Source organism: Gadus chalcogrammus, chromosome 1 (assembly GCF_026213295.1).
Source record: "Gadus chalcogrammus isolate NIFS_2021 chromosome 1, NIFS_Gcha_1.0, whole genome shotgun sequence".
Lineage (NCBI taxonomy): Eukaryota > Metazoa > Chordata > Actinopteri > Gadiformes > Gadidae > Gadus > Gadus chalcogrammus.
The window spans coordinates 12275241-12299346 of NC_079412.1; the positions used below are offsets into that span (position 1 = coordinate 12275241).

Below are 24106 nucleotides of genomic sequence, written 5' to 3' on the forward strand. Positions count from 1 at the left end.
AGCAAACCAAAAAAAACTTGGACTTTTTGCCTCTGTAGGGAATTCAACCAGCATCACTTCAGGGTCACCAGTTAGCTCCATCGCAACTGAGATAAAAACACAAAAGTATTGTCTCTGATAAGATTGGGAATGTGATATGCTCGTATTGTCGCTGGGGATGTGAACCTTACATTGTATCGCTATGTTAATGCACCCCCCCCCCCACCCCCACCCCTAAACAGGGCTTTGTCTCTGTTTTCTGTGTCTCTAAAGTAGATTGGCCGTGTTGAATGAGAATCCTCTGGTCTGCTTGGCATGAAGTCTATAGACTTGTCCTCTCCCCTTTCACGCATTGATTCTCCCCTCACATATCTGCACACAACAGCTCCTCCAAGACTCTGGGAGCCGTACTGTGGCAGAGGAGAGGAAGAGGGCTGCCAACTGGATCAAGGGATGAGCTAAGAGAAGTTTCCAAAGGAGGCTGTGAAGAAGAGAGAGAGAGAGAGAGAGACAGTGAGAAAGTATGACAGAGAGAGAGTGAGAGAGGAATACATAATTAAGATTTGAATAGATAAAAGCCTGGTAGTCACAGAGGCTATATCCTAATTTATCACGCTGGCACGGACGTGCACATATGCACACACACACACACATACACATACACACATGCGTGCGTGTACACACACACACACACTCACGCACACATCCACCCTGCCCTCTGTTTAACCCCTATTTTCAGCTTCACTTTACAAAGGACAGGCATGGGTCCAGGGCCCTTCAGGGAAATGAGTTGTTTCCCAAGTAATCCCCACAATAAAGTACAAGTGAACGCCTCAGCAGTAAGTGAGAATACCATGGGGCCGGCAATTAACACTGTGGGGAAAATATGTGCAAGACCCACCAAGCAATACGCATTGTGCCCTTAACGACATCACAACATTGGATGAACGTGAATGTAAATGTAAATGGACTGCATTTATATAGCGCTTTTCTAACCATTGGCCACTCAATGCGCTTTACAGTATTGCCTCACATTCACCATTCACGCACAGACGGCGGAGTCAACCATGCAAGGCGACAGCCAGCTCGTCGGGAGCCAACAGTCAGGGTTAGGTGCCTTGCTCAAGGCCACCTCGACACTCAGCTAGGAGGAGCCGGGGATCGAACCAACAACCTTCAGGTTACCAGCCAACCCGCTCTACCTCCTGAGCTACTGCCGCCCTTCGAGTGCACTCTTACATGCGAGAATAGATACACACTGCTGTAGTGTAGACACTTTACGGCGTCTCCCTGCGCAGAACGACGGCTATTAGATGAGACAACAGTCCTGATTGTCACGCTACGCAGAGCTGTCTCCGCCGAGCGACAGACGGAGGCTAAGATCGCCTGACACATATGGTCTGAATAACAATCCCCCCCCATACCACCACCCCCGTCAAGGAGCCGATCATTCAAGATTTAACTAACTGACACGTTAGACGCGAGCCACACGCAGCAACACCTGGCCTCTGCCTCGCCCGCGGTATTATCTGCCTCCCTCTCAGCCAGCAGCAGATGTGGCCAGGTGGTTTCCCTGACAACAAGCCATTTGTCCTGTCCTGAAACGACACCGGGAGACAGTAGGACGCTGCCACCACTGCTTCTCACATCGCTGGCATTTAAACACTAAGCCCTCCACTACTGATAGCTGGGAATGAGTCACGTGCTTCATAAACACACACACACACACACACACACACACACACACACACACACACACACACACACACACACACACACACACACACACACACACACACACACATACACATACATACACAGACTGACACACACGCACATACAGTGTTTGCATAACTTGTCACATGCATATATTCACACACACAAAAATATACAAACATAAACACACACACATACACACAGACAGACACACACACGCACACACCCACACAGAGACATACAGACAAATACATGCAACAAACAAGCGCCATGGAGCGAAATTACAATAACTGAATCTAAGTGACACCGTGAGACATTTCAAATGGAGCATTGTGTAAAAAAGAGAAAAAAAGTCCTCCCCTGAAAAATGTCCTCTTTTACCAGCTCCCCAATGGGATCGTCAAATTGGAGATGAGAAGAGGGAGATGAAGGAGATGTTGGAGGCGGATAGCAGAGAGGCGGGTACGAGAGACACGGTGTGCGCGGCGACTAGGCAAAACAAATTGTGTTCGAGATAAAGATTCACTATTTTGCTCTGCCTGCTCCGAGTTTGTTCACATTCTTATTCAAAGCTACAGTTCAGCTGGCAGACACACACCGCCAGGAACTCTCTGTGAAGTCCCCACAAGGGCAAACCCACACAAACAGACACACACACACACGCACACAGATAAGAGGACCACTCCAAAACCACAAGGTTACCACGACGATCTGCCATAGCAACAAAATGTCTGTTGAACGTTTTATTAAATATATTTTTTAATATTTTCAATTGAAGGGGTAGTGTGAGTGTGTGTTTTTCATGGATGTTTGTTTTATGTGCACTCACGCACGCGGGCGCAAGTTTGTGTATGTGTGAGTGTGGGCATTATCATCCAGTTTCAGCTAATCACCACTGGGACCCCGGAGACAAGCACAGATGGCTACACAGACACACACACACACACACACACACACACACACACACACACACACACACACACACACACACACACACACACACACACACACACACACACACACACACACACACAAACGTGTTTGCGCACAGAAAACCAACATCCACACAATTTGGGAGGAGATCAGATGTGTTGGAAGGACAGAGGGGGGGGGCAACTTACCATTGAGACAGATAACAGTCAGAAAGCCCTACTGACAGAGGGGAATGGGCAGCTACCCCATGAGAAGGCCAGATGTTGCAGAACGGCCTGCTGGGACCACACAGCTCCAGAGAGAACTTGTGGGGGACAAGCCATATTCACTTCACTCAGTTGGTCTGTAAGAATCACATATCAAGCAGTCCTACAATGTCATTGCATAAACTGCAGAGGGCAGAGTTTGGGATGTTTCCTTGTTTTTTTTCCCAGTGATATTTTACTGAAGAAAACAAATTTGCATGAGTGGATGACGCTGTCAGATGGGATTTTGTGGGGGATTGGAATTTATACAGTGGCCAGTCTAGTGGCCAGGTTTGGTTTTGAAAACTTAACAGACACTTTTACAGTTCTTACTGCTGGCCGAGGTTCTGTTCGCCAAATCAAACGCTTACAGATCCCCACCTCCAGCAACTTCATTGGCATCATGTCTGACTTCTGGGACTAGGCCTGTCAAGCCTTCCGTTTGCGGTGTGTGTTGAGGGGCGTGGTCAGTCGACCTTGATTTGCAGCCATTTGTATGAGCTGAAGCGAGCCCTTTCAATCCCGTTGAATTATAGTTTAAATAATGTTAAATTCATTAAGAATTCTTCAAAGCATCCCGTGTCGTCATCATCACTCGTTCGGGTTTGCTGATTGGCCGACTGCGTATTGTTGGGAGCCAAGCTGCCTGTGTCGGGAGGGTTCGAGGGTAATAGCTTTAGGCGAAACCGGAGGTTATCTTGCTGGATTTAGGCAGGCTTGGGGAGGCTACACTAGCACAGAAAGTCTCATGGATTCCTATTGAAGACTCAGATAATGAGAATCTTCCTTACTTTCTTTCATTTCTTGCTCCTTCTTTTTCCATCTTTACCGAAGGCTGTTGGGCTCTTTGATTTGAGCATTCTCTGTTCTTCTGATTTGCGTGTATCCCGCATCCCACATTGCTGACTCTACATATAACTCCATCTCATACTACAAACACACTTGCACGCACGCACGCACACATGCACACACACACACACACACACACACACACACACACACACACACACACACACACACACACACACACACACACACACACACACACACACACACACACACACACACACACACACACACACGCACACACACGCACACACACGCACACATCAAAACCGCAACTGTTTACCAACCGTATTCTCATTACCCAGCCTAATGACTGTGCAGGGAGAAACTTTGTCCCAAACAATCTGCAACGAAAGTAATTGGATTCCTTGTTGGGTGTGAATTGCAATTACAGTGCAGAAGGAAGCTCACCCTGGGCTGATTTGAGCGGAGCAGAGGGCGAGTCCGGGGAGCCAGAACCTAATGACGGCTGGAGGAGTGATATTACCGCGAGCCATGGCTCCAGCGTCCATCTGTGCTCATTAACCTTGTGATGTTCCCGCTCCATTATCTGTTTTGTTTGTAGAGAACTCTCGCAGCCAGCAACAACCCTCTCTTAATAACTCAATTCCACTTGTGATTCCTTCCAGTAATTCGCTTCAGTGATATGGCAGTAGAGGAATGTGTGTGTGGGGGGGATAGGACTAGAAACCAGGAAGAAGAAGAAGAAGAAGAAGAAGAAGAAGAAGAAGAAGAAGAAGAAGAAGAAGAAGAAGAAGAAGAAGAAGAAGAAGAAGAAGAAGAAGAAGAAGAAGAAGAAGAAGAAGAAGAAGAAGAAGAAGAAGAAGAAGAAGAAGAAGAAGAAGAAGAAGAAGAAGAAGAAGAAGAAGAAGAAGGAGAGACCAGCTGGGCTGGTGTAGATCTGGTGTAAAAGTTTCCATTACACAGCAAACAGGCTATAGAGGCTCTACTCTGAATCTCACTCATGAGCCTTCACAGAATTGTATGGGGAAGAGATTCAGAGAATAAAAGCAGTGGATTTCTATGTGTGTGTGTTATTACTCTCTTTGTGCATGCGTGTCTCTTTTATCGTAATTATCATCTCCTTCGTAATTATCATGGGATCGCAGCATAAATGGGCTGTGAGCAATCACATGGTTTTGGGCTTCTGTTAACGATAGGTTGTGATTTGCCTCTTAAATAAGAGAACATGTAGAGATTTCGTCAGCTTTCTGCCTCTCTACCATCAACTCTCTCCTGCACCACCCAAACCATTCCTTCCTCTGTAGCACAGCGTTGTCCAAGCACCTCTCTTCCCCAAACACCTCACACCCGCCCCAACCTTCAGCTGTCATCACATAACCAAACCAAATAGATCACACAGATACACCTGTCATCACATAACCAAACACCACTTCCTAATAGCATCTCGGTGTTAAACGACTTTACCTACATTATCTGATCTTACGATAAACCCCACCCCCCATCTCAAATAAACCTCAGGTGAGCCTCAGGTGAAACCTAGGTGTTCTATGAAGCCAACCGATCAGACGGCGTAGATCAAGGGGGTGGCGTAGCTCGTGCTGAGGCTTGTTTAACCAACACATTACGTCTGCACTATTCTGTCATTATGAGTAGTGTGTCTCAACCGCAAATGTAACCATTCACAAATGCCTTTAATTGACCCTGTTCAGTCCTGTTATTATAATGATCTTCCCACTGAGATCGATGTTTGACAGCGGGTGTTAGGGAGTGTCAGTGGGTGGCGCTGCTGCCTCACGGGACCTTGAATCTCCTGTCTGGGTGGTGAGGTGCATTTTCTCCAATACGTTATTTCCCTCTGGTTGTTGGGTTAGTGGTTCCACCATGAACAAGACATGCAGGCTTGTGTTCACGTGTGCGTGCGTGTGTGCGTGTGTGTGCGCTTGTGCGTGTGTGTGTGTGTGTGTGTGTGTGTGTGTGTGTGTGTGTGTGTGGTGTGTGTGTGTGTGTGTGTGTGACGTGTGTATGCGTTTGTGTGTGTGCAAATATAAATGTATGTATGGCAAGGGTTATGTTTGGAAAACAATAACAATAATGATTCTGGAAACCATTATAATATGTTGTGTTGCAGCAGGTTGATTGTTATTGTCTATGGAGCGACTGGATGTTATCCCAGACCGAATATTGTGGCACTGTCGATAAAAACAATAACAAGAATCCAAAAATGTAATTAGAGGCAAAACAACACCCATCAAACCTCTATTCCCTAAAGTGCATGCAATGTTATTGTTAAGTCATCACAAATTATATTTAATGCAAGAGTCTAATAATACCTTCGGCACTTTAATGAATGCAACAAGGGGAGGAGGAGTGGGGATAATTTCATAGTTAAGGGCTGCAGCGTTCCTGAACTAAATGAAACATGTTACTGGAAGAGAACCGTCACACACCGAGACACCCAGGGAGGGAGCAGAGAGCCAGCCCAACAGCATAATCCAGGTCAGTAGCCAACGACGTGGCTGGGTTATCAAGGGTGGCTTAAAATGAGTCTTTATATGTCACATCAATCAGCCTGGAGGCAGTGTTGCATGTAAACGAAAACCCTGACAACACACAAACACACACAAATGCACAAATGCACACACATAATCAAACATACTCGCGCACACAAACAGCGACCAACAGATGTACTTTGATGTCCAGTCCCGGCCCATGTCATTAAGCCACCCACCAATTATCCCAACTCAAATAAAAACCAGTGCATTACAGTCATTTTCCTCTTGCGCTATGCCAATAATTGTGAGCCAGGGTATTCGAGGACAGCGTGTGTACAATGGTATTAGCCTCTACTGTCTCTCTCAGGCTGTCTGGCTGTCTGGTTGTCTGGTTGACATATAAACATGAAAAGGGCTGCCTAGGTTGAGATCTGTTGTCTCTTGTGCATTTACAAGTTAATATTCTATCTATCTGGCTGTTGTTTAACTCCTTTCACAATTTGTTAGAAACACCCACACGCATATACACCCACATGCAGACACGCACAAACATTTTGTACACGGATACAAACACACTCACAGACGTAAAACACGATAAAATATTTTTTTTTATACATTATGCATCAGACTAAATGTGAACCGCTAGCTTACAGCTAGCTCACTTCTGTGAACCGCTAGCTCACTTCTGTTAACCGCTAGTTCACCAGTTCGTCAGTGAACCATTAGCCCGTTAGCTTACTACTGCTAACCGTTAGCTTACTTCTGCTGAGGAGCTGAAGGTTCCGCACTTCCTCCCGCACCTGCAGCTGCAGGACCTGCTGCAGCACCTCCTGCCTCAGGCCCTCCTGCACGATGCCCATCCGCTCCAGCTTCTCCCCGTTCAGACGCAGCAGCGCCCGGCCTGGAGGCGGCACAGACAACAAGGGCAGAGGGAGTGGGACGCATGAAGGTCAGGTTATTATGTGTGCTCTGTACAACCCAAAAAAAAAAAAAAAAAGGAAAGCTGTGCGATGCAGATGTCTCCCTGCATGTGCGTGTCTGTCTGATTGTGGGTATGTAAATGTGTCCACGCATGGATGTGTGTGTGTGTGTGTGTGTATGTATCTGCCACGTAAAAGTGTTGTGGTGTGTGTGTGTGTGTGTGTTTGCTTGTATCTGTGTATATCTGTCTGTGTATATGTATGTGCTTGTTTGTGTCAGCGTTTGTACGTGTGTGTGTGTGTGTGTGTGTGTGTGTGTGTGTGTGTGTGTGTGTGTGTGTGTGTGTGTGTGTGTGTGTGTGTGAGTGTGTGTTGTTTGCAACGCGAATGCTGTAGTCTGCACGTTAACTTAATTTACAGACTAGGGTTAAGTGCAGCCCTGCGGCCATATGGGAGTCAATGTACTGGCACTGGAAGGATGGGTGAGACTGTCTGTTAACTGGGCTTCATCTTTATGGCAACATTAGGTGGTAAACCCCAGGGACATGCATATTTAACATGCCATTACCCACAGTAAATATTAGCCCTTTTACAGCAGTATGCAGAATCAAGCACACATACACACAGACATGCACGCACACACACACACACACACACACACACACACACACACACACACACACACACACACACACACACACACACACACACATACACGCACACACACACACACACACACACACCTACCCGCACACACATGCGGGCATATGCACACACACACACACACACACACACACACACACACACACACACACACACACACACACACACACACACACACACACACACACGCGGGCATATACACACACACAAACACTTTCCCAAAAATATAAGCATATTTCCCTAAAACACACACAAATACATACGCACACACACACACACACACACACACACACACACACACACACACACACACACACACACACACACACACACACACACACACACACACACACACACACAAAAACACACACACACACACACACACACACACACACACACACACACACACACACACACACACACACACACACACACACACACACACACACACACATACACACTTATTTCTGTGTTGGGAAAAAAGAGTATCCATCATTTGTGCAGCTACCATGTGTGAACGCTAAACCCTAATTAGAGTCATTACTCATGCTGTTCACTTTCCAAATCAGTCCATCCATTCCCATTTCCTGTCTCAATACCTCCGTTCTTTATGTCTGTCTTTCTTTCTCGTTAATTTTTCCTTCCTCAGTCTATGTATCCATCAATCTATCTATTTACAGTATACATCTATCTTTCTATCTATATATGGTACTATCGTATCTATCTATACCGTCTATCAATCAATCTATCTACACTATCTATCAAACCTTGCTATCTAGCTATCCATAGTATCAAATCGTGTCACCTCCTTCACAAACAACAGATTCTGTAAATGATTACATTGTTTGAATAAAAATTGCAGATAAACATGAAGAATACAGGACGTGATGAGATAGATAGAGTGGGTTGAAAGAGAAACACTGTACAGATGATAACACGACGGTCCTGCCTCTCTTCATCCACCAGCCTATGAAAATGACATGTAAATGTCCTCAATAAGGAGAGTGTGCTTCAATGTCATGTGACTGGTGGTGTCCAACCCTTAATGCTATAGATTGATCCGTTGTCTCCCATTGTGTAGACAGGGCTAAATCCAAGCAGAAAAATGCACTTCATAGCTCATCCTGGCTCTGAGAGAAAATGCACTCAAATCGGATGGATGGCACGCAGAGATTTAAACACGCAGAGACGTGTTTGAACACATCTGGCCACAGGAAAGGGAAGTGCTTTCCGGAGATCCCCGGGGATAAATGTTGTCATGTTCATAAAATGCCGACCTTGTTTATCTTGCGTTCTAGTTTTGCTGGTCAGGACAAAATATCTGTCCAGAATGGTGGCATGTAACCCTGACGTAATAAAATCCAAAACTCAGAAATCCTCCACTGTGAATCACTGTGTTCAGAACGTGTGGGAGTTCTGATTGCAGTGTGCTGCGGCCCTGATGGACTCTAAGTGGACCAAAGGAGGACAGCATGACGGAGGGGACCAGCGCTCCGGTGTAACCAGATGAAGTGGAACAAGGCGGACCCTGAGTACCTGCTCTGCAGTCCTGAAAGGGCGAGATAAACCAGTTAGCCTTAGTAACAAATAATGGATCCATCTTTGCCTTCTGTCTCTGTCTGTGAGTGTGTGTGTGTGTGTACACACACACACACACACACACACACACACACACACACACACACACACACACACACACACAAACACACACACCCTTCTCTCCTGTGGCCCCGCTGTGTCCAGCTATCCCAGGGGCAGTGAGAGAATGCCCCAGAAAACCACTGTCCTCGCTCTTCGCATGTTTCCAGACCGGGGAAAAGCAGATGGTGCTTGAATCAATTCCCCTCAGGCAGACATAACCTAGCTCTTAATAATTGCCTGCAGAATATCAGTGCGGTGAAAAAAGGGAAATAACAGTGGAAAAAAAGATAGAAAAAAAAGAAGAGCTAAAAAACACAAAAAGGGCCTGTTTGATATGACCTCTCTCTCAATTTAGCTCCAAAATAATTGCTTTTCAAATGTTTTCTGCAGGCAAAATGGTTGCTATTGCTGTCCTGGTCGTAATGATAATGATCCTTTAAAAAAGATCCAAAGCCATTTGGAGGAGAGGTTGGGGCAGGGGGGTTCCTCTGGAAAAATGAAAGAGGCTTTGTGAGAAGCCTTTGATAGGAGGCTAATGCCATTCATTGCATCTCTCAAGGCGTTCTTTATGCACCATCGTGTAAATAATAAAAACAAGAAATTGCCTATCGCAATTAAACCTGCCGACAGATGGGTCATTTGATCGATTGGAGTTCACACTGACACACAACAGCGATACAGTAATTATGTATTGGATACTTGTTTAACAGCAGTTTTGCTGGCCTGGTTGCAACAAAGCACAGAACAACGATCAGTAGTCTATTGTGATATCGATGGGAAACACTCTTGCTAGAGAAAGCGGCTGGGAGACGTGGGCATGAATACGTCTGTGCTGAGAAGGTATCGACGTTCTCGCCCTCCAATGGGAGGCCTGCGGGGTACTGCGAGGTTGCTGGGAATCTGACCTTAATGCCTTGCCGTCCCACTGGGGCTGGTTTCTATCACGCAGCTACTTCATCACAGCTGAACTAAATCCGAACTTGAAAATGTTCTGTCTGTCCTGCCCGGTTACTATGGGATGTTGTTGTAGTTGTAGACTTACAGTATAACTAATAAGCCACGAGAGGCAGTTGTTTACGGTGATTTAGAAACAGCTAGGGGCCTTTGTTAGGCACAACGTGAGAATTAAAAACACAGCAGCATAAAATGCGATCATTTCTTGAAAACATATCATCATTCTTCAGCCAGCAGTATAGTTGCTTAAGACAGCAAAACAGTTGCCAGGCAACACAGGCTAGGATACTACTGAGATTGGCGGCACACATATACTAAAAATGAATTGTTATAAGGTCACAGGTGTGCGTGAGTATTTTCCAAGCTTTGAGCCAATCAAAATCAAGGAACGGAACTATCCATTTCATAAAGGGTTTTTAATGCTTTTCGGAGTGAATACATCTAAGTGGTGAACACATTTTAGTAGTAGGAACATTACTGTTAGAAGCAGGTCAGGGCTTGGGCGCCTCTAACCATGATGTAATTACATTTTATATTTTACAGTATTACTCTCGATCTGTCCTTTAGTATCTTTCGTCTCTGACCTCACACACACGTACACACTCCCACCAACACATACAGACACAAAGAGCTAATGACCATTTAAGAAATGGAAATGGGTATGTTTATCAGTAATTGAATACATAAACAGAATGGTTTGTGTGTTTCCCTCCAAAGCTAGCTCTCTCTCTGTCTCTCGCTCTCTTTCTAAATGAAATCATGATATTCGAAAATGAACTGTCTAGGATAATCTCTCCTAATGATTGTGTACTCTATAACCTTGATACAGACTCAGAGGTTCTGTGTGTATGCCCATGAGTAGAGGTGAGTGGGGACTGGACACATAGCCAAATTACTGTCTGCTTTATTTTATAGAGACAGAGAGAGAGAGAGAGAGAGAGAGAGAGAGAGAGAGAGAGAGAGAGAGAGAGAGAGAGAGAGAACATTGAAGGAACAGGAAGAGACAGACTGAGTACTGTGTCTATTTGTGTACACACGTTGTCTCAGGACATTGTGGTGTACTAACAATACCCTGACTAAGATCTCAGCAAGCGACCACTGTGCAAGCAGCACTTTCTCTCTTTTCCCTTCAAAAGAACACAAAACATTTTCATTTTTCCACACAAACGTCTAAATCGCACTCAAGAAGATTTTTTTGCGCAAACCTTTTTTTTTCAGCAAAAAATAAATAAACTCAGCTTTGGAAACAATCAATGGCTGTACAAATAAAACAAAGTGGAAAGAGACTTGACACGCCTTCCATGGCTCAGCCTTCCTCCTGGAGGTAGGAATTGCAGACGCACAGCGTTGATTGACCGGTAGAGTTCTAACACAATATGTTGTCGCTTCACAAATAAGCACCTCAGGGTTTTGGCAGATCATCCATGTATTTTAATGAGATGCACCAATGTGTTTTTTTTGTGTATGACCGGTGTGAGTGTGCACAAGTGTGTTTGTACATTCACATACACACATACACACTCACATAAAAATACACCAACAAATACACACAAAAGCTTTCTCCCGCTCTCTCTCTCTATTGCTCGCAGTTCACCCTTGTGCTGCAGAACACACTCCATTTGTCTTCTGTGTGTGTTTGTGTGTATTTCCGCGTGCGTGCGTGTGTGCGTGCGTGTGGGTATATATCCTGTGCGTTGCACTCTACCTGTGATGGCGTGGTGGGCGAAGGCCTCGACGTAGGTCAGGTAGTTGTGGGGACAGTTCTTCTTCAGCCACTTGCACACGTCCTGCTGGGTCCACAGCACCACAGGCTTGGAGAGGCAGGACAGCGTGGGGCTGGTGTGGTACACGGTGAAGGCCTCGCCTGGACGCAGCTGGAGACGTACGCACACACACACACACACACACACAAACATAGACATGCACGCACACATGCACACACACACACACACGAACGCACGCAGGCGCGCTTACACACACACACAGGCACGCGTGCACACACGCACGCATACACACACACACACACACACACAGGCACGCGCACGCACACACACACACACACACACAGGAAAAATGGAGGAGTTAATTCTGCAGCACAAGGATTGCAAGCATGAGGGAGGGAGAGAGAGAGAGAGTGAGAGCGAGAGAGAAAGTGTCTTTGTGTATTCGTGCACGTTATTCTGGGTATGTATGTATGTATGTGTGTGTTCATGTGTGACACAGAAAGAATGCATTAGTAAATTCGTGAGATACGTTGATGTATGGTTGTTTAACACATAATCATATTTTAATTGATTTGAATTTATTACTTATACACACTTTCCTCTAAATGTCAAACGGCCTTGGATGATAGATTCTAACCAATTATGATTTATTAAAAAAACATCTTCCTCGAGTGCTGTTCATTCACTCTGCAAAAAAGTAGCGATGTAGAAATTTAAATCATTAATGAATTGAATACTGAATTAAATGTAATTTACATTGTATCTTACATTGCATATAAATTAAACTTCAAAGTTTTCAAGGTAAAAAATACAACAACAGGGAAGAAGATAAATAACTACTATAATATAATAATAATAATTACAAACTGTATTTAAAGAGTACAAGAAGTGCAAAAGCATACAGGCAAAGACGAAATAAAAGCTGTTGTTCTTCACCTCTCAACCCCAATTTATAGATATAAAAAGGGAATCTGTAATTTCCACTGGCTCAGTGTGTTTTTTACCCTATACTTTACTCAATGTGACAATTAAATCCAAAGGGAACAATGCATCCGGCTGCTAATCAGTTCAGTCCATCAGTAGTCTTAAATGTTTCTGCAAAGAAATGTTTTGCAGAATAATTCTGTTCTGCTCTATTTTTGTATATCGATGACTTCTACTTCATTTCACTTGTTCTAGTTGACTTGACCTTCTGTTCTTTCTATAATCATTAAAATGTGTCCCTGTCCTGTTGTGCATTGTATACCTGAGTGTGTCTGTGTGTGAATGCGTGCGTGCATGTGTGTTTGTGTGTTTGTGTATATGTGACAGTGTACATGCATGCAATTCTGCAAGACTCTATTCCTTCCAGGTCAATACCTTCAAGCAGTCAAGAATGCATATGGCCGTCTCCATATGTTTATCTCTGTCTCTTTCTCCTTCTCACTCTCTCGCTCTCTCTCTAAGGTTCCTCTTCACCACTTCCCCTCGTCTTTGATCACACACGCACAACAGAACTCACACTTCAAAGGAACAGAATGAGTCTGCATCGCGGTGCGAAGGAGTTTATAAAGATGTCAGGTTCACCCACCGATTATTAGATGCAAAGAACACAGCACTCCTCCTCTCATGCAACCCTTGGTCTAGATTCTCTGTAGCTTCCTTCTTAGTTGAGATAACTCACTTTTATACACAACTACCAAAAAAAGCGTGTCTTGCAGCTTCCTGTGGCTTCTCTGCAGCCAAGAGAGGCTGCAAATGTGGTCGAGCAGCACTTGAACTTTGTGCATTTACTCCAATTTTGATTGTATGCTCTAAATCAGGGGTGCCCAACCTTTTTTGACCCAAGATCTACTTTTCAAGTAGCCAACCTCCCGAGATCTACCGGCAAACCTACCTTCAACCGGGGGGGGGGGGGGTAGAGAACAATTGTTGACGGGAGGGGGGGGGGGGTTGGGGGGGGGGGTTGTATCGTGAACCTACGGACTTCAGTGGGGGTTTCATTCCGTCTGCGCACGGCACCTTCTCAACGATAATCAATAATCTTCCTCCCGCTCAGGGTGAAAATGGTAGGTCGTAGCTTGTTTCCCCTCAGCCATGCCAACGTTTAGGAGTGTGTAACTACTGTTGACGGCTTTCAACTGCTGTTAACAGCACATGCGCTACCGCACGTATATGGCCCGCGCAATTTAATTTTATTAAAAAAAAAAAAAAAAAAAAAAAAATTTTTTTTTTTTTTTCTTCACCCCTCGCGATCGACTTGGGATCTGTCGGCGATCTACTGGTAGACCGCGATCGACTGGTTGGGCACCCCTGCTCTAAATGTTCCCACTCTGAAGTCTCTTAAAATGTCCTACTAAATGACTAAACGTTAACGTTGTCACAAAACAATCAAAATCACACAAGCGTTTCAAAGGCAAGGTGCTACATCATGGTTCAGTGGTTTAAAAGACTTGTGACCACATTGGTATCTTTCCCCCCCTGTCATTCGGTCTCTGTGCATATAGTTTGTAGCCTGACACCTCTATTACAATGCTCCACTAACTGAGCCCCTTCCACTTTAAAGACCTCCGTTTGACTGTTTTCACTGGACACCATAATTACGCCCTGAGATCTATCGCTGCACAATGGAGCACTGAAGCCAGTTTAATAACCCCAAATTCACTGCACTCCTCGTTGTTAATTAAGATTGAGGCGGAGAGGTGTGGAGAAAGCCCTGTCTTTGAGATGACTGAGTGTGTCAGGCATTTGAGGATGGCTATTATCTCAATCTGCGGTGAAACGGGGGCTGCACGCCGTCTCTATCGCCCGCCACGGCGCCGCTCGTATTGATGCACATAAATCCGTCTGTGATTAGGATACGCAGCCGGGGGATGAAGGGGCTGAGGAGAGAAAGGTTAGGAGGACGGGTGCTGCAGAACGGAACCGCCCCGGGGGAGTGGGAGGAAAACAGCAACGCAGACAGGGAGATACAGACAGACAGGCTGACAGAGAGACAGAGAGAGAGATACAGACAGACAGGCTGACCGACAGGCAGAGAGAGAGATAACAACAGACAGGCAGATAGACACAGACACAGAGATACAGACAGACAGGCTGGCTGACAGGCAGACAGAGAGATACAGACAGACAGACAGACAGACAGACAGACAGACAGACAGACAGACAGACAGACAGACAGACAGACAGACATACAGACAGACAGACAGACAGACAGACAGACAGACAGACAGACAGACAGACAGACAGACAGACAGACAGACAGACAGACAGACAGACAGAAAGAGACTCAGAGAGAGATACAGACAGACAGGCTGACAGACACAGAGAGAAAGATAACAACAGACAGGTAGATAAAGACACAGACACAGAGATACAGACAGACAGGCTGACAGACAGACAGAGAGATACAGAGAGAGAGAGAGAGAGAGAGAGAGAGAGAGAGAGAGAGAGAGAGAGAGAGAGAGAGAGAGAGAGAGAGAGAGAGAGAGAGAGAGAGAGAGAGAAACAGAAAGGCAGAGAGAGAGAGAGAAAGAGAGAGAAAGAGAGAGAGGCAAAGACAGAGAGATGGAGACACACAGGCAGACACCCAGGCAGAGAGAGAGACAGAGAGAGAGAGACATGGAGATAGAACGATTGACAGACAGACAGACACGTAGATATACACACACACAGACACACAGGCAGATGGAGAGGCAGACAGAGAGACAGGGAGACAGGCAGAAAAACAGACAGAAATAGACAAGTCGACAGAGACAGAGGGACAGGCAGAGAGACAGACAGAAATAGACAAGTCGACAGAGACAGAGGGACAGGCAGAGAGACAGACAGACAGGAAGATAGCGAGGCAGCCGGTTGTCAAGTTAGGGTACCAGACAGACATACAGACAGACTTACAGACAGATTCTTCAGAATGATGTGTGTGTGTGTGTGTGTGTGTGTGTGTGTGTGTGTGTGTGTGTGTGTGTGTGTGTGTGTGTGTGTGTGTGTGTGTGTGTGTGTGTGTGTGTGTGTGTGTGGGCGTGCGTGCATGCGTGTGCGGGCGTGCGTGCATGCGTGTGTGTGTGTGTGTGTGTGTGAGAGAGGAAGGTGGACGGGGGACGGGGGAGGGCTCTAATTTGACGCCGGCTCACATTTCTGTGTGAGTAATGGGCTTCATCATCAAGAAGCCAGACAGAAGGGAAATAGAACGATGACTCCCTCCTCATCTTTCCATCTCTCCCTCGCCCCTCCTTCTTCTTCTCGCCCCGTCCCGTGACCATCCATCAGCCTCTATCTCCTCTGGCCAGCTCCCTGCTCTCCTGGTTCACGCTTCACCGATGCCCCCGGCCCACTCCCCCGCCCCCGAAGACCCACAGCTGTCCACCAGGGGGTGCTCACTCATATGTCAGGACCACGCCGCCTCTTGGCCGTCTGTAGCTAAGGCCAGCATGAAGTTTGACGGGGAAGTGATTTAATTCTCGTAATACCAAGGCAGTATCTTTTGTGTTTAGGATGTGGCGAGGTCCTGGTCAACAATGATACCTCATTAAAGAGTTAGGATGGGTTATTAGTTAATTAATAGAGTCTGGGTCCTAGAGTGATGTGAGGCCGCCATTCAAGTCCCAACCTCAATGCGCTGAATATAGATGGTCTAGGCTGATGTTTGGAAAAATCGCAACAGTAAATATTTAGTTATTTATAATTTACCGCATGCTGATACAGCATGCTTGGAGAAGGAGGGCAATTTACTGCTGACATGTTGTAGCTTTGACTCTTCAGTGGATCCGTAGATAAAGATAGGACGGGAAATGCCCGACTTTAGTGAAGGATCTTCGAGCCGGTACACCCATATCTCCCAATACACTCCCCAATAAAAAGTATTACAAATATGACGTTACTCTCTGCTGTTTATTTTTAGGGTCCATAGTTCTGGACATTTTTTCCAAAACAGCCTCAATAGCATAATCCAAAGAGTTCGTGAAAGTGTCCCTCCAGCATACCTATTCTCTCCGACTCACTCATTCAAATTGTCTTCTCCCTCACTGCGGAAACACAACCTTGAACATTTTTCAAAACTTCCAAGTATCTGTGTGTGGGTGTGTGTGTGTGTGTTGTGTGTATACCTGCTCCTTCCCTCTGTGGAGCTGAATCAGGGATTAGTAGAGGTTCACAGAGCAGGGGGGGGGGGCTTCTTAAAATTCACCCTCTGTGACCGATAAGACCTCTCTTCCATAGCCCTCCCCTTCTCCCTTCCTGCCGTTGATCAAAGATGCTGCACCAATTAGCAGAGGAAAAAAATCTGTTTTTCTCTGTGTGTTGACGTGTGTGTGTGTGTGTGTGTGTGTGTGTGTGTGTCCGTGATTGCGAACACACATGACATGGAACAGATGGCGATGTAACAGTGATGCCAGTGTTATGGGATTGGCATTAACACACTCAAACCCCTACTCTCACTTTCACTTTCTGTTCACCCTCTCGGCTCTCTATTTCTCGCTCATTCTCTACAGCTCTCACCTTGTTTCTCTCCCTGCCTCCCTTTAAGTGGTTCCATCTGAACCTTAACAGACGCTTAACTCTCTATTTCCTTTATGTTCTCCCACAGTAGGACAAGTCATCCTTCATGTTCTCCTACTGCAGGACAAGCCATCCTTTACGTTCTACTAAATGCTCTCCTACAGTAGGACAAGAAATCCTTCACGTTCTCCTACAGTAGGACGCACTCCTTCATGTTCTCCTACAGTAGGACAAGCCATCCTTTATGTTCTACTAAAGTAGGACAAGAAATCCTTCACGTTCTCCTACAGTAGGAAAAGCACTCCTTCATGTTCTTCTACAGTAGGACAAGCACTCCTTCATGTTCTACTACAGTAGGACAAGCACTCCTTCATGTTCTACTAAAGTAGGACAGGAAATCCTTCACGTTCTACTACAGTAGGAAAAGCACTCCTTCATGTTCTCCTACAGTAGGACAAGCATTTTCTTCATGTTCTACTATGGTAGGACAAGCCATCCTGCATGTTCTCCTACAGTAGGACAAGCAATCCTTCACATCTCTTTCAGATTACTTCCTCCCCACCCTGACTTTTACCTCCTAAAAGCGTCTCTCTCCCATCTCTCCTCCTGTCTCTGCCAATAGCTATGTTGTCACTTAGCTCACCTGTCATATGCATGTGTGTATGAGGGTGAACAAATGTCTGTGTGTATTATGTGTGTATGTGCATGCATCTGCTTGAGCATGCGTTTGTGTCCGTCAACATATCTGTGGGTTCTTCTGTGGGTATGTGTGTGTGTGTGCGTCTCTTCTTGCTTGTGTGTGTTTGTGTATGCGTGTTTGTGTATGTGGTTGAGTGTGTGTGTGTGTGTGTGTGTGTGTGTGTGTGTGCGTGTGTGTGTGTGTGTGTGTGTGTGTGTGTGTGTGTGTGTGTGTGTGTGCGCGTGTGTGTGTGTGTGTGTGTGTGTGTGTGTGTGTGTGTGTGTGTGTGTGTGTGTGTGAGAGTTTGTACTTGCATTTATGTGTTTGCATGTGTGTGTGTGTGTGTGTGTGTGTGTGTGTGCGTGTGTGTGTGTGTGTGCACTGGCATTCATGTGCCCACGCGTTTGTGTGTGTCCACGTCTGTATGTCAACTGTCTTGTCTGTCTGGGTCGGCTTCACACACCTCTGCCTCTGGCTGCCCTCAGGTGTGTCTACACTTCTTGTGATCAGTGGAATGGGAGGGCAGGGTCTCAGAGGAGAACATGTTGTTAGAGAGGGAGGAGAGGGGGGAGAAGGAGGAGAGGGAGGAGTAGGGAGAGGAGGAGGAGAAGGAGGAAGGGAAAGGGGAGGAGGAGGGGAAGAGGGAGGAGTAGGGAGAGGAGGAGGAGAAGGAGGAAGGGAAAGGGGAGGAGGAGGAAGATTGGGGAGAGGTGGAGGTAGAGGAGGTGGAGGAGGGGGAGGAGGGGGAGGAGAGAGAGAGAAGGGTGAGGATATGAAGTTTGAAGCAGAAGCTTCTCCTGGTTGACCTTACTGGCTCCAACACATCCAGGACAGAGCAGCACATTGCTGAACGCTGGCATACACACAGCACACTTTGTCTGACTTCAGGCCTTACCCAAGGGTGCGACTTTACTTCTGATAGGATGGAATGGGAATGGTTGCAATACAAAGTGTCTGTGAACTGCAATCAAAGTTTGTCCCTTATGAAAATAAACTTTAAGATTCTATTCTGGTGCCCTTTTATTTTTTCCATTCAGGATTAAATTTGAAATTTATTCGGGATTAAAGCCCATCTGCCTGAGTGACACGAGGGTCCTTGCATGAGGCTCTTGTTCTTTTTCTCTTTTTTGTTCTGTCTGTATTGCTCAGTGTCTCTCTCGTTCTCTTTGTATCTGTCTCTGTCAGTCTTTATCTCGGTTGTGCCTCTGCTTCTGACTACATGCGTGTTTTTGCCTAGAATGATTTGACGTGTTTGACAGATGTCATCTCAACTAAACAGACAGATAGAAAGCGGCTAAAAGAACCAGTAATTGAATAACAAATATGGAAAGATACTGCTCAACACATCTTTCCGCAAGAATCACCTGATACCTGTGCTTCCTTTGACAACGTTCACTATTGATTCACAATGGTTGATCCTCACAAAATACATTGGACTGATCATGATGATAATATTTTCAACAGCCTTGAAAAACTAAATAATCCAATGAAATATATTAGCATTAATGCCAATGCCTTCAATCCTCAAAACTTGCAAGAAATAGCATAACAATATAACAAAAATAACAGTATGTCTTCATGCTATATTGGTCCGGTGTACAGATTTGTTTATGTCGATTGAAAAGGTCTTATACCGTGTATTTATAATGAGAAACTCTAAAAACAGTGACCTATCGCAGACATAAAAAGCATCTGCTTAGAGTGCTGCTTCACCGCTAGATAAGACTCCACTAACCTCTCATCCCGTACCTCCTCAACCCAGAAAGAATCACAAACACATACACAAGCACACACACACAAATCTGGTAGGGATGGGGAACGATCGTCGAATAGTTGGAGTCACGTAGAATATCGAATAATGAATGTGCCTATCGTTATTTATTACACGGCTCTTTTCAATGCTGATGAACGCTCCGTTCATTTGCATGGGCCTACGATATATATCGTAACACTCCGCAAGTAGTTTGGTAACTAATCAACCCCAGCGTCCTCGGTTGCCAAGCGACGTCAACGTCTTTGGCTGATCAACACTACGAATGCTGGTAACGTATAAATTGTAAAAAGACAAACCGTGTGAAGTTATTCTTTTGGCCATAGTTTCCATATGCAAAAGACGTGACTAGTTCACCGTCATGCAGGCCGTGTTCAGTAAAATAAATAGCGATCTGTTTTCGCCGCATGTAGGCCTATCCGCCTAAGCCAACGTTGAAATAATTTTAATGTTGAATATTGATGGCGCAGTTGTTGAAATAAACAGATTGATTTCATACAAATCATAAAAGTCTCCCCCTGTGTCATTGTGTGTGTGTGTAATTGAGGTGCGTGCGTGCGTGCGTGCGTGCGTGCGTGCGTGCGTGCGTGCGTGCGTGCGTGCGTGCGTGCGTGCGTGCGTGCGTGCGTGCGGGCGGGCGGGCGGGGTTCTTGATTGACCGATTTTCGAATATTATTCGTATACTTCTCAGCGAATATCGAATAGTATTTTTGCCAGAAATGCCCATCCCTAAAATCTGGCTGAACTCGCAGCTGCCAAATAATAATTAACCACCTCCAAAATGATTTAATATTTAGAAATTATACAAAATGTGTTAATTTAACGATGGTGGTTTGACAGCCAACAATTTATACTGTGTGCAGATAATAAAAAAATTCTCCTGTTATTCACGGTTGGTCCGGACGTCAGCTGGGCCTGAGAGCAGTGTTGACAGCCAACCCTCCTCAAGTATTTCCCCTCTCTCTCTACTCGTCCTCCCATAACACCTTAGCCCAAAAGCTTTCACAGTGAGGGAAGTGTTAAACAAGTTGTCCCTCTATAAGTGTTTCACGATCACTTTGGCATTTTAATTCGCTGCGCAGGTCTGTTTATTAAATGTGCTCAGCCGTGATTAAACGTTGATATGTTTACCGTGTACTGCTCCTATTTGTGCTGATTAACAAAGGCACTTAGCGTCTCCTCTTCAGCCCAGGGGATGCTCCTGAATAAAGTACACAGGTTTTTAAATCAACTATAGCTGGAGTACAGCTCATCCAAACTTTCGGTTGTTGTTGGAGTGTCAACAATGTCCACAAGAATATTCAAACTTGTTCTTTTGTAAAAACCTATCCTTTGACGAGCATTCGGCATAAATAATTTGCAACCGCATATTACTGTTGGCACATACATCGTTTCTCTGCTACACAAATGTCAAGCTGTAAACCCATTTAATATTGAATAGTTTAGCCTTTTTTTTAAGTGAAAATAATATGAAAAGGTCACAACTTTAATCATAGCCTGACGTCAGATACAAAAAGACACACACACACACACACAGACACACACATACACACATGTTTTTCTGCTATTTCAATGTACATTAGGGTATATGCATAATGGAATACTATATAACCCAAGAGCCCACGCATTCAAGCATGAACATGCATACACACACACACACACACACACACACACACACACACACACACACACACACAACACACACACACACACACACACACACACACACACACACACACACACAAAAACACACACACACACACGCACACACACACTGTTGAATAATGCAAAAACATTCTTGTTGCTCAAAGCCACAAGCATATGATTAACACAAGCATAACATGTTCTCATGGTATGGAAGCTTAATTATTCCTGCGTAATTACATGGAAACAGCTAACCCCTGTCCATATTAGATTACAGTTGTAGCACAGCGGACACCGTCATGCTTATATACCACAGTTCACTCAGTCCAATGCAATTAGCAACACAGAAGCGCAATTTTTCAAAGACAGCGGTTACATTTCTTTGAATTGGCCCGCTCTGAGCTTTTCTATACTCAAAGGAAAAACCTAGACCTCTAACAAATTATTCTTGTCCTATATACATTTCATCGGACATCTGCAAACCTTGTCTCTTTTGCAGTAGTGTCTCTTAGCTGTGACTCACACTACACGGTAGCACAGATGGGATCCCATATTGCGTGAGAGAATGTGTCGAGGCGAGAAGACTGCGATGCTATCCCCTACACTACACTGCACACAGAAGGGTAGACACACCACTGAGCACGCCGCCGCCACCGCTCTGAATCAACCAATCAGCGTTCAGACCGGCGCCTCATTCACTGTTCATTACGGAGACCTCTGAACAAGAAACCACCAACTGGAGCTCATTCAACACACTGCAAACTAGAATACGCTGCTGCTTTTGTCGCATGAATGTGCTGTGCAGGCTGTTCCGACAGATGTTATTTCCCAGACATTGAGATAACGTTTCTTTTGCTCGTTCACTGTTACATAAGCAGCAGATCTTGTGGTAGAATCCAACATGGCCATATTCATGAGGTACAAGACAAACCAATTAAGGCTACATCTAGCATGTACTATATGGCTGGTGATGTACTTTCACACTTTGTGATTAGTTAATGTCACATGTTTGTCTGTGAGTGTCTGTGTGTGTGCTGTGTGTATGTATGTGTATGTGTGTATTTGTGTGTGTGTGTGTGTGTGTGTGTGTGTGTGTGTGTGTGTGTGTGTGTGTGTGTGTGTGTGTGTGTGTGTGTGTGTGTGTGTGTGTGTGTGTGTGTGTGTGTGTGTGTGTGTGCGGGTGTGTGTGTGTGTGTTATCACACACACACAAGTGGGTGTGATAACACACACCTGTGTAGGTTCAAGTATGTGCGTCTCTACGCACATATTTGAGGTTAACAAATACGTGCGTCTCTACGCCTATGGCTCTATACAAGACCCACATCTCCCATTTCTCAGCCACTCAGTATCGCTCTCATTATCTCTAAGTCTATCTCTGTCTCTCTCTCACACTCTGTCTCTCTCTGTCTCTCCCTCACTTCCTCTCACAGTCAATCTCTCAGTCCCTCTCTCTGTCTTGCATCCCCTGTTTGTGTTTGTGTGCATGTGTGTGTGTGTGCATGGATCTGTGCATTCATGGTTGAATGTGTGTGTGTTTTTGTCTTTGCTCGCTGGCCATACCTGGATGCCCTCAGTGCCGGGCTGCTGCAGCAGCTTGACTGTGCGCGTGTGCGCCCCCTGCTGCTGGCCGCGGCCGTCGTGCCAGGTCAGGCTGCTGCCGCCCCCGCCGGCCCGCCGGGGCAGCTGGTAGCTCAGCTCCTCGCTGGACACTGTGTGGTCCAGGGAGGCCCGGCAGAAACTGAAGCTGGACGCGGCTGTGGGGGGACAGAGAAGAGGAAGAGGAGACATGAGAGATAGGAGGGGAGAGGGGAAGCAGAGGAGGAGAGAGAGAGAGAGAGAATAACAGATCAGAAGAAGGAGAGAAAGGGAGAGGGAGAGGGAATAGAGAAAAGGAAAGAAGGAGGGAGTGATAAATGTTGACAGAGAGAGAGAGAGAGAGAGAGAGAGAGAGAGAGAGAGAGAGAGAGAGAGAGAGAGAGAGAGAGAGGGAGAGAGGGGGAGAGAGAGAGAGAGAGAGAGAGAGAGAGAGAGAGAGAGAGAGAGAGAGAGAGAGAGAGAGAGAGAGAGAGAGAGAGTTTGACTTCCAGCACCATTGCTTCGAACCCCAATGTCCTCTCCAGTCTATCAGGCATCCTTGTGCAAGACCCCTCAGCCCTACCTGCTCTTTACCTGCTCCTGCCCTTGGACTGTATCTAAAATAAGGTCACTGTAAGTCATTTGTGATGAAAGTGTGCGTGTGACTAGCAACAAAATAAATAGTAAATAGACATTTTGCGGCCTTGTATTGAGTGCTCAATCTTTGAAGGGAACGTCAGAAAGAGCAGCCGTAATCGACTGATAATCCTGTGAGAGCCCAGCGTGGTGTGTTCGCTCCAGAGGAGCAGCTTTGTGTGCCCACTCTGATTAAACAACCAACAATCGCAGGGTTGGGTACACCATTAGACAGCTGCTCTAGAGA

General features: G+C 45.7%; 1 protein-coding gene across 1 annotated transcript in view; it reads right to left on the minus strand.

The window, feature by feature from the left end:
• Window positions 1-322: 322 nt before the first annotated feature.
• samd10b (sterile alpha motif domain containing 10b) overlaps window positions 323-24106 on the minus strand; it is a 46407-nt gene continuing 22623 nt past the window's right edge. The window contains exons 2-5 of the mRNA XM_056601208.1: window positions 23209-23402; window positions 12059-12227; window positions 6936-7076; window positions 323-460 (exon numbers count right to left, since the gene is read on the minus strand). Coding sequence (XP_056457183.1) covers window positions 438-460; window positions 6936-7076; window positions 12059-12227; window positions 23209-23402 — 527 coding nt within the window. The 3' untranslated portion in view covers window positions 323-437. The remainder of the gene's footprint in view (window positions 461-6935; window positions 7077-12058; window positions 12228-23208; window positions 23403-24106) is intronic.